At 48.9% G+C, this 15,282-nt stretch overlaps 1 protein-coding gene across 1 annotated transcript; it reads right to left on the bottom strand.

Moving 5' to 3' along the window:
* Nucleotides 1-10,090: 10,090 nt before the first annotated feature.
* Nucleotides 10,091-14,791, bottom strand: TLNRD1 (talin rod domain containing 1). The gene has a single exon (XM_065905993.1). The coding sequence runs from the start codon at nt 12,812-12,814 to the stop codon at nt 11,726-11,728; it is 1,089 nt and encodes a 362-aa protein (XP_065762065.1). The 5' UTR covers nt 12,815-14,791; the 3' UTR covers nt 10,091-11,725.
* Nucleotides 14,792-15,282: the final 491 nt, after the last annotated feature.

The raw sequence follows: 15,282 nt of genomic DNA, 5'->3' as shown, positions 1-15,282 counted from the left end.
GTACTCAAGAAATGTGCTGAGCTACCAGTAAAGAACCTGCCTGCCAATGCAAGAGACATAAGGGACGTGGGTTCAGTCCCTGAGTCAGGAAGATCCCCTGGTGGAGGAAACGGCAACTCATTCCAGTATTCTTGCCTGGAAAATTCCATGGACAGAGGAGCCTGGTGGGCGATAGTCCATGGGGTCAGAAAGAGTGGAACATGACTGAGCACGTGCACACACATGTATTGGCTACTTGAAGTTGCACTTTAGGGTTCCAATTGGCTGCAGAAAGGCATGAGTGATGGGCAGGGAAATGAGGAAAGCAGGCCAATCTTGGCCAAGAGGTCCATGCTGCAGCCGATCTCCAGGGAGATACATTCTGCAGCATCGTCTGTATGCAGGCCAGTGAGGCCCTGGACTAGGGTCCTGGCACTGCGGCTGAGGGAAGAAACAGATCCTGAGGGTTCTAGGAAGGAAAATTTGGATGAACTTGGTAACTGACGAAAAGGGACCTAGACAAAGAGAAAAGCTAATGAGATCTTTTACTTCTGGGCTCTTCTCTAAAAGCTTGATGTGACTCACCAACACATCTGTTCATGCAGAAATGTTTATTGGGGCCTACTATGTGTTGGGCTTCCCAGATGGCTCAGTGGTAAAGAATCTGCCTGCCCATGCAGGAGACGCAGGTTTGATCCCCGAGTCGGGAAGATCCCCTGCAGTAGGAAATGGCAAACTTGTTCCAGCATTCTTGCCTGGAAAATCTCATGGACAGAGAAGCCTGGTGTGCTGCAGTCCATGGGGCCGTAGAATCGGCTGAGCACGCACGCACTTTGTGTTAGGCAACTCCATTAGTCACTGGAGACAAAAAGATGACTCTACCATCCGATGACAGACTGGGAACAAGTATAAGTAAACAGAGGATTACAAGAACTTGGTAAACCAATAGAAGGGAAGTCAAGGGTACCACAAGGACTCATTGGAGGGGTGCCACCCAGACTAGAAGAGTCAGAGGCTGGGGGAGAAAGGACAGGGTAAACTGTCCAAGGAGACACAGCTGTGCAAGAGCTCAGGTAAAAACAGAATGACACGAGAGGGACTCTGCAGGTGCTATCATGGGTGGAAAGGAGTCTGCGGGGAGCAAGGGACCAGATCATCTAGAACTCTCTCAATTAGGAGTCTGGCTTTTATCCTAAAGTCAATGGGGAAACCAAGGAGTGTTGCAAGTGGGCAATAACTAAGATATTTGTATTTGAGAAATCCAAGTGGAGGTTACAAGGAAAAGCAGAGGTTGATCTCTGAGCATCCTCCAGGACACCAGGATTGAGCAGCTGGTAGAAAGGCTGAGACTTTATGAGGGAGCCATGGGCAAGCAGGGCCCTCTGCAAAAGGGCTCAGACCAAAGGCCCAAGAGGAAACCTACAAAAATGGTCATTGGCACAGTTTAACGGTTTGGTGCTTTTTTAATTTTTGGTTGCCCCATGCAGGATCTTAGGTCCCTGGCCAGGGATGGGACCCATGCCCACTGCATTGGTAGTCTTAACCACTGGACCACCAGGCAAGTCCTGGTACAGTGTTTTCTTTTTTTAATGGAGTTGGTGAGCATTTCAACCTCAATAGGCAGAGGGACTCCATCCTAGAAATTCATTCCTTTTCTGTAGCCAAGTGGCTGAGAATTCTAGGCTCCACCAGACAGACCTTGTGTTACCCTTATTCCACTCCTTTCTAGTCTGTGTCCCTGGGTAAGCGGTTTCACTTCAGCATCCTCATCTGTAAAAGGAGAACAACTCTTCACACTTCAAAGTGTTGCTTTAAGGACTGAGAGATGCAACGTAAAGTTCTTCACATACACAGGGGCTCAAAAGATGTTGGCTCTTGCTTCTTTCATTGAACAAACATTTATGGAGTATGCTGGCTACCTGCTAAGGATGACAGAGATGAAAAAGTCCCAGTTCTTGCCTGGAAGGCTCCCAGTCTGTCAGCCAGCTCCACTCCCAGCCACATGCATCTTCAAGTACCCCAGCCTAGCTCTAAAGTGAAAGTGAAGGTGTTAGTCGCTTCAGTCGTGTCTGACTCTTCACAACCCCATGGACTGTAGCCTACAAGGCTCCTCTGTTTATGAAAATTTCCAGGCAAGAACACTAGAGTGGGTGTTCTTCTCCAGGGGATCTTCCTGACCCAAGGATCAAACTCAGGTCTCCTGCATTGGCAGACGAGTCCTTTACTGTCTAAGGCACCAGGTAAGCTCAGAGCTAGGAGATCTCCAAAGGTGGTAGGCAGCTGGGCCCAGGACTCCTCTGCAAGCTGATCCCAGCAGCCCCACCCAGGGCTCCTGGTCCAAGGCCAGGCCAGCAGCTTGAATGAAAGGGGGAAAAGCTGTTCTACTTTCAGTAGAGCAAAGCTGGTCCAGAACAGCCTTAAACCCTACATCAACACTACTCAGAATTAACGAGCAGAAAAGAAAATGACCCTTAAGCCTTGGAATAAAGCCCACTCTTGAAGGCACCTGCAGTCTCTAACTGAAAACTACTCTCCAGCAGCACCAAAAATAAATTTCATGAAGTCCCCACTTAAATTATATGCAGTCACCTGGCACCGAGAGTAGGAAAGACCAGTTCTGACGCCAACCTCCTTCCCTGGTCACGAATTTGATCAACTCCAGGAACAATAAAGAGTTGGACCATAAGCATGGTTAAGCACAGAACAATCGATGCTTTCAAACTGTGGTGCTGGAAAAGACACTTGAGAGTCCCCTGGACAGCAAGGAGATCAAACCAGTCAATCCTAAAGGAGATCAACTCTGAATACTTATTGGAAGAACTAATGCTGAAGCTCCAATACTTTGGCTACCTGAGTTGACTCATTGGAAAAGACTCTGATGCTGGGAAAGACTGAGGGCAGGAGAAGGTGGTGACAGAATGTGATGGTTGGATGGCATCAACTCAATGGGCATGAGTTTAAGCAAACGCTAGGAGATAGTGATGGACAGAGAAGCCTGGCATGCTGCAGTCCATGGGGTCACAAAGAGCTGGACACAACTTACTGAACAATAACAAAAAACTACAAAGATCACAAATAGTCAAAGACCTAGACTAGAGGATTCTTATCAACAGTACTTATGGTGCTTATCTTGATCTCTTGAAATCCGTACTCCCTTTGTATCACTTGTTCTGTATGTTAAGCTTATCTCCATATTCCCAGCTCCCAGGACAGAATCAGTCTTAAGAAATGGCCACAGAGATGGTGAAATGGAGATGGGTGAAGAGTCCTAGTATCTCGACATCCCCTGAGGCATCAATTAATGTTCTATCTTCTCTAAGCAGTATGGGAGCCGTTCTCTTTTCAGATGGAAAAAAAATGGGCCAGAACAGTGGAGGAGGAACAATTTAGGTTAGGCAATTAGGAAATGCTTCAAAAAATCTAAATGAATTTCCACTGGACCCTGCAGAACTCACTTCTCAAAGTGTTAAGAAGGTAGAAACACATCTAGTTTCTCAGCCCTGAGACTTAACAATTCATGGACGTTCACATCACATGGAATTTCATGAACATGTTTACATAGGAAAAGATTTTAAAAATTGTCAAGGCTCTATTTTGTAATCCACCTTCTGATTATTACCTGTCTATCTACACATCCACCTAAATGTGTTATGCTGTGCTAAGTCACAGGAGTCATGCCCAACTCTTTGTGACTCTGGATCATAGTCCACCAGGCTCCTCTGTCCAGGGGATTCTATAAGCAAGAACACTGGAGTGGGTTGCCATGCCCTCCTCCGGGGTCTTCCTGACCCAGGGACCGAACCCGAGTCCCTTACGTCTCCTGCATTGGCAGGGAGGTTCTTTATTACTAGCACCACCTGGAAAGCCCCATCTACCTAAATACCTGCTTGCTTATCTTGCTGATACGGATGATGGGTTTTAATGAGAGGACTTTAGCTTGTATGGAGAATATTTAAATTAAATGAAGTACTCTGGAGGTCAAAGATTTACAAATAGTCATCTCTTGCATCTGTGGGGGACTGGTTCCAGAACCTCCAGAAAAGGGCTTTCATTTTTCATATAGTTAAAACTTTCCCCTGGAGCATTTAAAGTGAATAATCCTCAGATGCCCAGGAAGGAATCAACCCCCATGATACTGAAACCATCTACTGTGTCTAAGAGGAAAGATGCTCTGGTGCATCAGGGCAACACCTACATCCTACTCTTCATTCAATGAGTCCTTTGGAAGCCACACTTTCTCAGGTCTGTTTTCTGTAGCCATATAGATGTAACACAAAAGGTAGGTATACCTGGAAAACATCTCTGCTGGAAAACAAACCACATCACAAATTGATTTTTTGAGGATAACAAAGGACGGGGCTTCTGGGTCTGTTGGGAATGCTGTGTGGTTTTGAGTCATTCCTCTTATATAAGGTGGGTTCCCTGGTGGCTCACGGGTAAAGATCTGCTTGTAGTGCGGGAGACACGGGTTCGATCCCTTGGTTGGGAAAATCTCCTCTAGAAGGAAACAGCAACCCACTCCAGTATTCTTACCTGAACAGAGGAGCCTGGCAGGCTACAACTCATGGGGTCACACAAGAGTTGGACACGACTTAGTAACTAAACAACAATATGAACATGACTCCATCAAGACAGGTGAAATATCAGATGATCTATTTTTGTCAGTTCTGTGGACAACTTCTCATAGCATTATTAAAATGCCTACATACCTTAAAATGAAGTTCCAAGTGATAAAACTAGAATCATGTGTATGTTTTTAGAAATATTTTTATCATGGACTTACCGAAGAAGGAACATTTAAGTAAAACCTAGCCTTCAAGCAAACTTTTAGAAAAAACTTTTACCAAAATTCTATCTCAAGGAAGGTACTGGAATGACTTACCCATTCATTTTAGAACAGGAAGCAGACGGCCAAAGTTGAAATGGAAAGGGCCTCAGTAAGCACTAAACTGACCTATGTTTCCTATAATATCTCTCTAACTTCTAGGGGTCTGACATGAAGGCAGGTCTCCTATACCTAAGGCAACCAATGTGTGATTTTCCACTGGATCAGTATCTCTGCCATCTAAAACAGGCAAATTTGGAATTCCCTGGCAGTCCAGTGCTTGGGGCTCCACGCTTGAACTGCAGGGGCACAGGTGGTTAAAAAAAAAACAAAAAAAAACTTGGGCAAATTAGAAGGAAATCAGAAACCACATTAGGTGATATACTGCAATTTTGGCAGAAAAATTTTCAGGGCAATATGCTCATTAACCTTGAATGCATAAAGGCTTCCCTGGTGGTTCAGTGATAAAGAATCTACCTGCAGTGCAAGAGACCCAGGTTCCACCCCTGGGTTGGGAAGATCACCGAGAGAAGGGAATGGCTACCCACTCCAATTTTTTTCCTCGAAAATTCTATGGATAGAGGAGCCTGGTGGGCTACAGTCCATGGGGTTGCAACGAGTCAGATACAACTAAGTGACTAACATTTTTTCCCCCCAAAACAGAGGATTTTTTTAAAAAGTTCTCTATGTCCTACTTCAGCAAAAAAAAAAAAGTTATTAGTGAATACTTAGAATAAAGCTTGAAATCAGTACATTGTAAATAATTAATCGCTATTAATGAAACTGTACTAACAAACCTAAATAGCACTTAAACACTTCCTGGAAGTTTGACATTTTGAAGAACTTTAGACATCCAACATTTCCAAGAATCTGGATAGGTTTGCCCCAGAGAAGAACAGAAGACTTAGAAGACAGGGCTATGCTCTTTATTTGCGCCCTCCTCAAGGACATCACAATGTATTTGCTGTGTCAAGTTACCGGAAGGGTAAAAAAGAAGATCCTTAGGGGAAACCGACTTTAACATAAAGCGTTAATATTTTCGATCATCTTGTAAGTGGATAGGACTACTCTGGAGGTCTTGCACTTCATGGGAATTCATCATAAATATTTTTCACAACAGGAAAACAGAAGTACAAATGTTTAGATGACACGCACAGTGAGTAATACCTGCCTACTTCACAAGACTGCTGGAAGGAGCCAGTTACATCATATACATGAACATACATGATAAACAGAAAAGACTGAAATAAACATAGTAAATGCCTAGGTTCCCACGGTCAAAAGTAGAGCAAGGATTTGGCCATGGTGGCTACATATTATCTCCTCAAGCAGTGCTCCTCAAAGTGAGTGTGCCCAGAAATCCATGGAGATCTTGACAAAGCAGATAGTACTGAGTAGGTCAAGGGTGGGGCCAAGATTCTGCTATCTGCTGGTGCTTGAAGCCAGCTCCTGGAACGACCCTTGTGAATATGAAGGATTTAAAAGATCTTCCTAATTCCTGGTGCATGATTGGCCTTCAAGATGTATTTCCTGAGTATATTGCAAACTTTGGCTTTTCCCCAAAATGAGCTTTGGAATAAGTCTGTGTGCTTCATTTGGTTCTGAATAAAGTACTTTACAAACTCAAGAGCAAAGTGTTCTTTCTTGGGCAGCCAAAGAGCTGAAGGGTTGATTTTTAATTAGGTTGTCTGCTAGTTCCAGTTTTCTAGGTAGGACAAGAGTCAACAGCATGCAAAAACACAGAAAGCCAAGTTGCCAGTTTACTATTATACGACTTCAGTTTATCTCCAAAGGGAGTTAAGAGAACAAGGACTCTGTACCTACACACACATACACACACACACAAACCCCCAAAAGAAAAAATTGGCAGGAGAGCCTAAATTATCCTAAGTGAAGAAAAGGGCTCAAAATATCCAAGAGAAAAAAAAACAACACCTGAGCAAACAAGAAACTTGTAGAAATGCTGCTACCTCCTGATACAGAAGCACTGAGAGCTTACAGGGTCCACAGGAAATTAAAAGGAACCAGCAGGCCTTGCAGACTGGGCCTTGGTCAGAACCACCTGGGAGAGCTGGAGGAGACTCAGATTGCTCCACACCCCATGCTGCTGACAGAAATAGGCCAGAGGTAGGGCCCAGGATTACGCTGGGGATGTTACTGCCAGTCCATTGACCAAGTCTGGAGCAGCACCTGACTTTCTACAAAAGGAGGAACCAGGGCCCCCTCAGAGCTGGACCCCAGCGCCTGTGACAGTGGCTGGCACACACTGCTGGTCCCCTGCTTTACAGTCGTTGAACAAAGGCCCATTGTAACTTTCATTTCCAGAAAAAAAAGTGGGCTTCCCTGGTGGCCTGAAGGTAAAGAGTCTGCCTGCAATGCAGGTAGGCCAGAGTATGATCGCTTGGTCAGGAAGATCCCCTGGAGGAGGAAATGGCAACCTACTCCAGTATCCTTGCCTGGGAAATCCCATGGACAGAGGAGACTGGCGGGCCCCAGTCCACAGGGGTTGCAAAGAGTCAGACACAACTGAGTGACTAACACTTTCACACTTGGCTATACTTGAGGCAGGTATCTTCACACATTCACTTAAAAAAACAAAACAAAACTGCACATGTGCCAAGTGTGACAATCCCTGATCTGAAGGGGCTTTACAGTTCAATCAAATCAACCCCAATCATAGATACAAGTAACACTTTTTCCCCCTGCAGCATCAGATCAATCCAATCTTTGAACCTCTGCCACTGAGTAGAACCAGACAACTCACCTATCCAAATGATCCCAAATAAAAACCCTGCTTTCAAAAAAACCTCTGCTTTCAATAAAAGAAGCCAATTCATTTCACACATACTCATGCAAAAAAAGAAAAAAAAAATTTTTTTTCAATCAAGACAAGAATTTGCCTGTAGAGAACACAGGTACCTGTGTCCACCCTGGAACCAGAGGTGGGTTCCTTCATGGCTCTTCCAGGAGTTAGAATTCTAAGCACCCCATGGGCTAGGGGATGGCCTGACGGTGAAAGTTACCACTAGGGCTTCACAGATTTCTTCTCTTAACTCCTCTCTGTTTACTGAGCAAAGCTCAGAAGAGGCTTTGGCAGGCATTTTTCAAATCCTCTGCCTGATCTGCATGTTACCATAGTCACATTCATTCTGGGAAAAAAAAAAAAAAGAAAAGAAAAAAACAGGTGCTTCTGTTAAAATTAGCTGCTTCAAACTGTCAAATATTTTAGAACCCTATGCCAGCTTAAAAAAAAAAGTATTTGCAAAATAATCAATCAGGTTTAAATGATGCTTCCAGAATTATGAACTCTATAGATATTTTTTTAGAAACGTGACTTAAAAAAACCGAAAAAACTGGGGTGGAGATGAGGTTGGAGTTTGAAACACATAAACACGTAATTTTTGCATTTCCTAACATCAACCCAGAAAGAGTAACAGAAAAAGGCCAAGCTTAAACAACCAAGGAAAGACAGAGCTATGCTTTTTTTCTAGTGAAGTCTTGTGTTTGAAAGCCTTTTGTCCCATTTACTTCGGTTGACTGTCATAAGTAACGGCTTCTGTTCCGAGAACAGTGCCATAATCATTTCCTTCTCTCAGGACCATTCAAAGGAAGGTTTACAACATTCTCAGTCAGGATGGTGTCCATCAAGCCCATGTTTAAGAAAACTTGCCCTCGGAAGTCAGAAGAACCCAAGGATGGCTGTCTAAATTAACTCTAGGGTGGTTTAACCTGGAAAAAGAAAAAAAAATCAGGCCACTGTGATTTTATTCCTGGAACCAGTATCTCTGCTGCCCTTATTAAACCCAATGAAATAGGTCTGAGATACTTTCACAAAATCAGGGCTATTTAAAAAACAAGTTTAGCTGCTTGGTACATTGGGAGAAGTGGGATGGGGAATACATGTAACTCCATGGCTGATTCATGTCAATGTATAACAAAACCCACTTCAGTATTGTAAAGTAATTAGCCTCCAACTAATAAAAATAAATGAAAAAACAAACAAACAAACAAACAAGTTTAGCTGCTTGGTACAATGGGAGAAGTGGGCTTCCCAGGTGGCTCAGTGGTAAAGAATCTGCTTGCCAAGCAGGAGACACAGGTTTGATCCCTGGGTCGGGACGATCTCCTAGAGAAGGAAATGGCAACCCACTCCAGTTTCCTTGCCTGGGAAATCCCATGGGCAGAGAAGCCCAGCAGGCTTACAGTCCACCAGGTTGCAAGAGAGTTGGACACAACTTAACGACTAAAGAACAGCAGCAATGTATCCAGAGAAAGTTAAAATACCAAAGACTTGTGCCCAGCTAAGCAAGTGATACAGACACACAGAAACAGTGCATTCCTCACTCTATACTTTCCTGAAGCCTGTTGGAAAAAATACAAGCAGAATTCACTTCAAGCCACCTGCTGGATGAAAAATCCTAAACTTTATCTTAGAGATAGAGGGAGAAAAAAAGAGGTCAACACACAACGGAATCTTTGATCAATTTCAGACGACAGAGATTTCAACTACAAGTCCAAAAATCTTTAATACATAGAAACGTTAAAAGCAGTGGCCACTTGGCTAAGAGGAAAAGAAGTTTCAAAATTAATTTGGTGACTAGCTAGTTAACTGCATCCAAGAAGATAGGGAAAGTGGTTTTTTTTTTTTTTTTTTTTTGGCTTGCACTGTCCTGAAAATTGCTTCTGCAAGGAATGAGTCCAAGGAACAATTGGCAATTCTTTTTTTCCTAATCAGATACCAAATTTGCAGATTTCTGGCTCTGGTTTTATTTTACTATGTTCCATTCAGTTGACTCTTTGTGATCTGCACAGGCTAAAGGAAACATGCAATTATTACTTTAGGAAATCCAATGAATAAAAGTAAGTAAAAATTCCTATATGCAAGCAGGACTATCACTGGCACAGAGGTTTGGTAGGTTTTCTCCCCTTAAATGTTTCCTGAACCTGACCAATCCAGACTTAAAGAAGGGCAGGGGGAGAGGAATAAACATTCAAGGTTATTTTCATCTTTTGTAGACTTCAGAAATTTAAAACTACCAGAATCCAAGAGAGAAAAAGAACAGCTCCCTTGACCGTTTTTAAAAATGTATACACTTGACCACTTTAAGACTTTTTCAAACTTCAGAGAAGCTCAAGGAGTGAAGTAACCCAACATAGATTTAAAGAGGTTCTACATGCTGAATACAATGTTCTTGTAATAAATACAGTCACTCAAGTAAAAGCAATCACTACAACTTTCCTCTAACATATCACAGTGGAAAAATCATTTTCTTTTCAGCTCTGTGACAACTGCAAAGGTTTAGGCACAACAAATCCCAAGAAAAATAAATAAATAAACTAAGCCAATTTAAAGCATGTACTAGTTTTATCCATGTAGCTCTCTGATAGGCACGACAAATACATTTGTTGTTTTTTCAGTGGGAAAATGTTCAAAACTCAGCAAAACCATACACCTCTCCCCCAATATTTTTTTTCTTAAAACTGTCTGCAGAAAGGACCTGCTACCTTAAAGTAATTTCAGATTTCACTGAACAAAGCATCCAACATACAAGCAACCGGGGCATATCTTAGACCAAGGTCACAAAGATAAGTCCTTTGCCTGCCATCATGCCCTGGGTCTAGAGAGTTATTATCACACTTTTCAGAATACTTCCTCCTCCACTGAACAGTCTACATTTGTTTGGTTTTCTAAAATCAAGAGCAGTTGGTTTTTGTCTGAACAGACCTGTCTACATACTCTCATTTAATACACAGTACTTTTGCAGGTCCATACACAGATTCCCGTACGTGCATTCCACGTGGGACTAGCAAGAGCCTTAATCTGAAAAAGACAGGCGGACTACAAATCAGACTGCAGTCAGCCTGAACCCTGTTCATTAGGGCAGAAAGATGAGAAGGGGACAATGGATGCAAAATTACTTTCCAGGAGAAACTAGAAGCAAGACAGAAAAAAACAAAGAAAACCTAAACAGCCACTCTAGCGCTATAGGTAATCTAACCACTGTATGTGTCCCCTGCCTTTACAAGGGGACAGTTTTCTCTTCTTGAACAGTTCTCTCTTCTTGAATTCTAGGCTGTTCAAATAAGTTAACTCTTCAGGAAAAAGCATAAAGGGACCCACCTCACTACTACTGAAGCGAAACCTTTCTAGGGTGCCTTTCCAGGAATGACAAGCAGCCTCCAACATTACAATTATTGAAAAATCAACAATCATTGCAGAAAATCATCTGAGAAACATAACATTTTAATAGATGAAATAAATACTCCAGTACATGCAAGGTAAAAACTTGACATTGGGGGAGGGGGATCACTCTATAGTGTAAATTAAAAAATAAAACACACACTCACAGTAGCTTTCTCCCCCCATTTGCAAATCACATGGCAAAGTCATACTCTTTCCACACCAAGTATACGCCTAATCCATCACGACTGCTTAAAAAAATAACAACATACAAACAAAAGGTAGCTACATCCATGTCTAAGGAGTGAAAACTGAGGTAACCTTTCTTTTAATTAGGGAAGAAAATAAAAGACCAAAAAAGAAATGAACCCATGACCTCCTTCCTGCCCAATTAATAATAAAAATTTAGTTGAGGAGTCCCGGAAAGGGAGCTGGGTTAGGCGGCGGGGGTTAACACCGCAACCAGCAGAAGTCACATCTTCCACCTGCTGGTCCCTACTGTGCTTGGGCTGGTGGGGCACGGGAGCCCTCAGAGTGCGTGCATAAATGGCATGTATGCATGGCCCTGCCTTCTGGAAGATTCCTCACGCGCATTTAAAAGGGAGGGGGATGGGGGGAAGCTTCACCGTTGATTTCTTTGGTATAAATGGAAAAGGAAAGAGAATATGTTATCTTCCTTTAGCCTGGGAGTGGGGGGTAGGGGGGTGGAACAGGGAATGAGGGTGAAGATTGGGGGGGTGCTAATTCACAGAATTGGAATTCACTGGCGGTAAAGTCCTGGGCGAAGACCTCTCCCTTAAAGCCTGAGATAGCAGGGTGCAGCCTTCAGACACGGCGCAGGCCGAGTTCCTCAGCCTCTCCCTGTGGTCCGACATCTTGGCGCCCCCGTCGGGGTGCTGCGCCAGATCCCTGAGGCACTGGGTCAGGAGCACGCAGGCCGACACCACGCTCATGGCGCCTCCCAGGATGGCGGTCTGCACCGCCTTGCCCTCGGCGCTCACAGCCGCCGCGCGACCCAGGAACTGCGGCTCGGTGGCGAAGCCCACCAGGGCGCCGACCGCCTGCACCAGCGGCCCGCTGAAGAGCGCGCAGCGGCTCCGCGCCAGTTCGCTGGGCGCCGCCTTCACCTCGCGCACGCAGGCCAGCAGCGCCGAGGCGCTGGTACTCATGCACTTGACGCCCAGCTTGAACTGCTCACGCGAGAAGCGGTCCCGGGACTTGTCGCTAGCCAGGGCGCACGCGTCCGTCAGGAACTTGAGGTTGCGCGACAGGCCCTGCGACACCTCGAGCAGCAGCTGCGGGGTCATGTCGGCCAGCGGGGTGGCGCGCAGCACGGCGCAGCCCTGCTCCACCTCGTGGCGGCAGCGCGTCACGCGGTAGCGGTCCACCAGGCCCGGCTGCGCGGGCTGCGCGCCCGGCGTGGCCACGGCCGCCAGATAGGCCGCATGGGCGGAGCACTCGGTCAGGGAAACCACCAGGTCTCCCAGCTCCACCAGGCTGTCCCCTGCCTCCCCGAAGCGGCCCATGTTGAGCTGACTCTGCACGTCGTGGGTGAGGATGGAGAGCCCCTTGGTGCGCGCGATGATGGTGTCCCGGCACTGCTCGAAGGACTCGGCGCCGGCGCAGGCGGAGGCTGGGCCCTCGAAGAGCACGGGCCGCGCCTCACTCGACAGCAGCAGCAGGTCGGCCACCAGCTGCATCTTGCCTTTGCAGTGGTCACAGACAGACACCAGCCTCTTCCGCGGCTGCGACGAGGCCCCGCCGACGGCGCTCGCTGGAGCCGGAGAAGCCGCCTCGACACTGGGCTTCCCAGCGCTGCCGCTAGCCATCGCGCCCGGGGGGCACTGGCATGCCGCTGGGGAGCCTGCTACCACCGCCGCTGCCGCCGCCCCCGCGGCCGTCGCGACTCAGCTGGCCAAGGCCGCGGTGCCTTCCCCGCACCATCATGCCATCCACCGCCGCGGGCAGAGGGCACTGGGCTGCGGCGGCCGGAGCCCCGGCGGCGCGGAGCGGGCCCGGGGGCCACAAAACGCAGGCGGCTCGTCGGGGCGCGCTGAGGGGCTGCAGCTTTCGGCCTCTTGGAGGGCTTGCAGGAACCATGAACCGGGGCAGAGCAAACTCACAGACTGCGCTTCTCGTCGCCGGAGTGCCAGGAAAGTCCCTTCCTCTGGGCTGCCGCCGCCGCCGCCGCCTTCCTGGGCATGGCCCGGTCCGACTGCCAGGGCAGGGGGGGCGGGAGAGGGAAGCTGGGAGTTGTCCTTCCTTCCTTTCTTTCTTTGAAATCAAAATCCTTTCCTCGGGGAGGAGCGCGGGCGGCGGCTCCGGCAGGCTCTGCTGTCAGCCACCTCGGGCTCGGCGGCGCACGTGGGCTTCAGGCGTCCAGACCCCGCCGGGCGGCACTTCCCCGCGACGGCGGCCGGGGCTGGCCCTCGGGGACGCACGGCCGCCCCGTGGGCATCTCCTGCCTCCCGCTCTCGGGAAGCGGCGGCAGCAGGGCCGAGGGTGTGGCCGGTGCTGGCGCGGCCGAGTCAGAGTCGGGCGGGAGCCTGCACTGATTGCGCACAGCGGCCGCCCCGCTCGCGCTCTCGCCCGCCCGCCACGCCCGGGCGTGCCGGGCGCCGCGGCGGCCCCTTCCCGCCTCGCCGGTTCACAGAGCGCGGCCCGGAGCCGAGGCGGCACGCCCTCCCGGACCGCGCGCCCCACGGCCCGCCGCCGGCTGTCGGCGCGAGTTCATCCCCGTCGCCTCCTCCTCGCCTCGGGCCCGCAGCGGCTGAGCTCTCCCGGGACCGCGGGCCCTGAGCATCGGACGCCGCCGCGCGCGTCTCCCGGGCGGCCCGGTCAACTCAGAAGGTCCCCGCGGCGCTGCAGAGACCCGCCCGGGCCCCGGCTCCTGCCATTTTTGTCAACCTCCAACTTCCGAGCGAGCCGGGAGAAACTGAAAGGAAGGGCGGGGGCCGAAAGGCAGAAGGGAAAACACCCGCTTCCTCTCCCCGCGCGGCTTCACCTCGGAGCACGGCCGTGGGTGCGCCGCCACCCGCTCGCCCGCCGGGGCTGCTGGAGGCTTTTCCTCTTCCCGTCCGCGCCTCGCCCCCGGGCTCGCCGCCGCCGCCTCAGCGGTAACCTCCCTGGAGCCTATAGAAATCTTTTGTGTGGCGTCACCGCCTTTCGTTTAAATCCCGCTTCCTCCTCTCGCCCTTCCTCCCGCCCCCTCCGCCGCTCCCGGATGCTTGCGCGATGCGCTGCTCCTCCCCCGGGAAGCTGGGTGGCTGCGGGAGGACGCCCCCGCCCAGCGCGGACGCCGCGGGGTCCGGGCCGGTGGGCCCCGGCAGAGACGCTGGGTAGCGGACTGGAGGGAGGCCCCTCTGGGCCTGGGGCTCAGCGCCCACACTTGGGAGACCCGGGCGCAGCCGCCGGTTGGCCTTACGTAAGCTCTCAGCCCGACCCCGGGCGCTCCGCGCTTCCTCCCCGCCCAGGGAGCAAGTCTCAAAAGGTGGCCTGTTTTCTGGACCGAAGAGAGGACGCCTGGCACCGTCGCCGAGTGGTGTGCTGGGGTCCAGTCATCGCGTTGTGTGCGATGTCGACCGCTCGGCCAGGCTCTCCTCCGCCCTTTGTTGTGTTTGCTCCTCTTCCAGGGTGCGATCCTGGAGGGACTGTGCGGGTGAGCAAAGAGCCCTGGAGACGGGAGTCCGAGAAGAGCAGAGCTGGCTGCTGGCCGCTTCCTCCCTAAAGTTCAATAGCCCTTATATAGTTAGAGCGTGAGCTTTGAACCAGCTTTTTTTCCCCCTGGGGTCAGTCTTCCCCAGCCATGTATGAGTTGTGTGACCTTATACAAGTTCTCTCTCCAAGTCTCCGTTTTCTCCTTTGGAAGTCAGATACTGTGCACTGACTGCCTGAGTACTTGGCTCATAAATGTAGCTCTGAGAATTATGAGCCTGTACTGGCACAGTCTGCCCTCCCATAATTTATGTGTCGTCAGCTGCATAATGGAAGAATAGTGGCCAACAGTTAAATAAGAGAAGCAGCCTTCGGAGGTAAACACCCCCATTTTACAGATGAGGAAAGTGATGGTCAGATGCCTTATGTACCTTCCCAAGGTCAAGAAGATAGCAAATGCATGGGCAAGGAGCCAACCGCCAACCTCTTTCTTACTTGACCCAGCCCTTGCTCTTCAGGAAGTGCTAGAAGCATCCAGGCTTCCCTCATCCCCTAAACCCGCCAGGGTTCCAGGGGTCCCCCCACTTCTTAGCCCTGGAACAGGCCATCTTAGGTGCCCAGCCCAGCACAAGCTGGGTGTTTT

This window comes from Muntiacus reevesi, chromosome 15 (genome assembly GCF_963930625.1).
Source record: "Muntiacus reevesi chromosome 15, mMunRee1.1, whole genome shotgun sequence".
In the NCBI taxonomy this organism is placed as follows: domain Eukaryota; kingdom Metazoa; phylum Chordata; class Mammalia; order Artiodactyla; family Cervidae; genus Muntiacus; species Muntiacus reevesi.
Note: the sequence above shows the minus strand (reverse complement) of the source record. Positions and strands in the feature narration are given on the sequence as shown.

Coding starts and splice junctions, on each gene's coding strand:
- TLNRD1 (XM_065905993.1), bottom strand. CDS start 12,814: ATGGCTAGCGGCAGCGCTGGGAAGCCCAGTGTCGAGGCGGCTTCTCCG.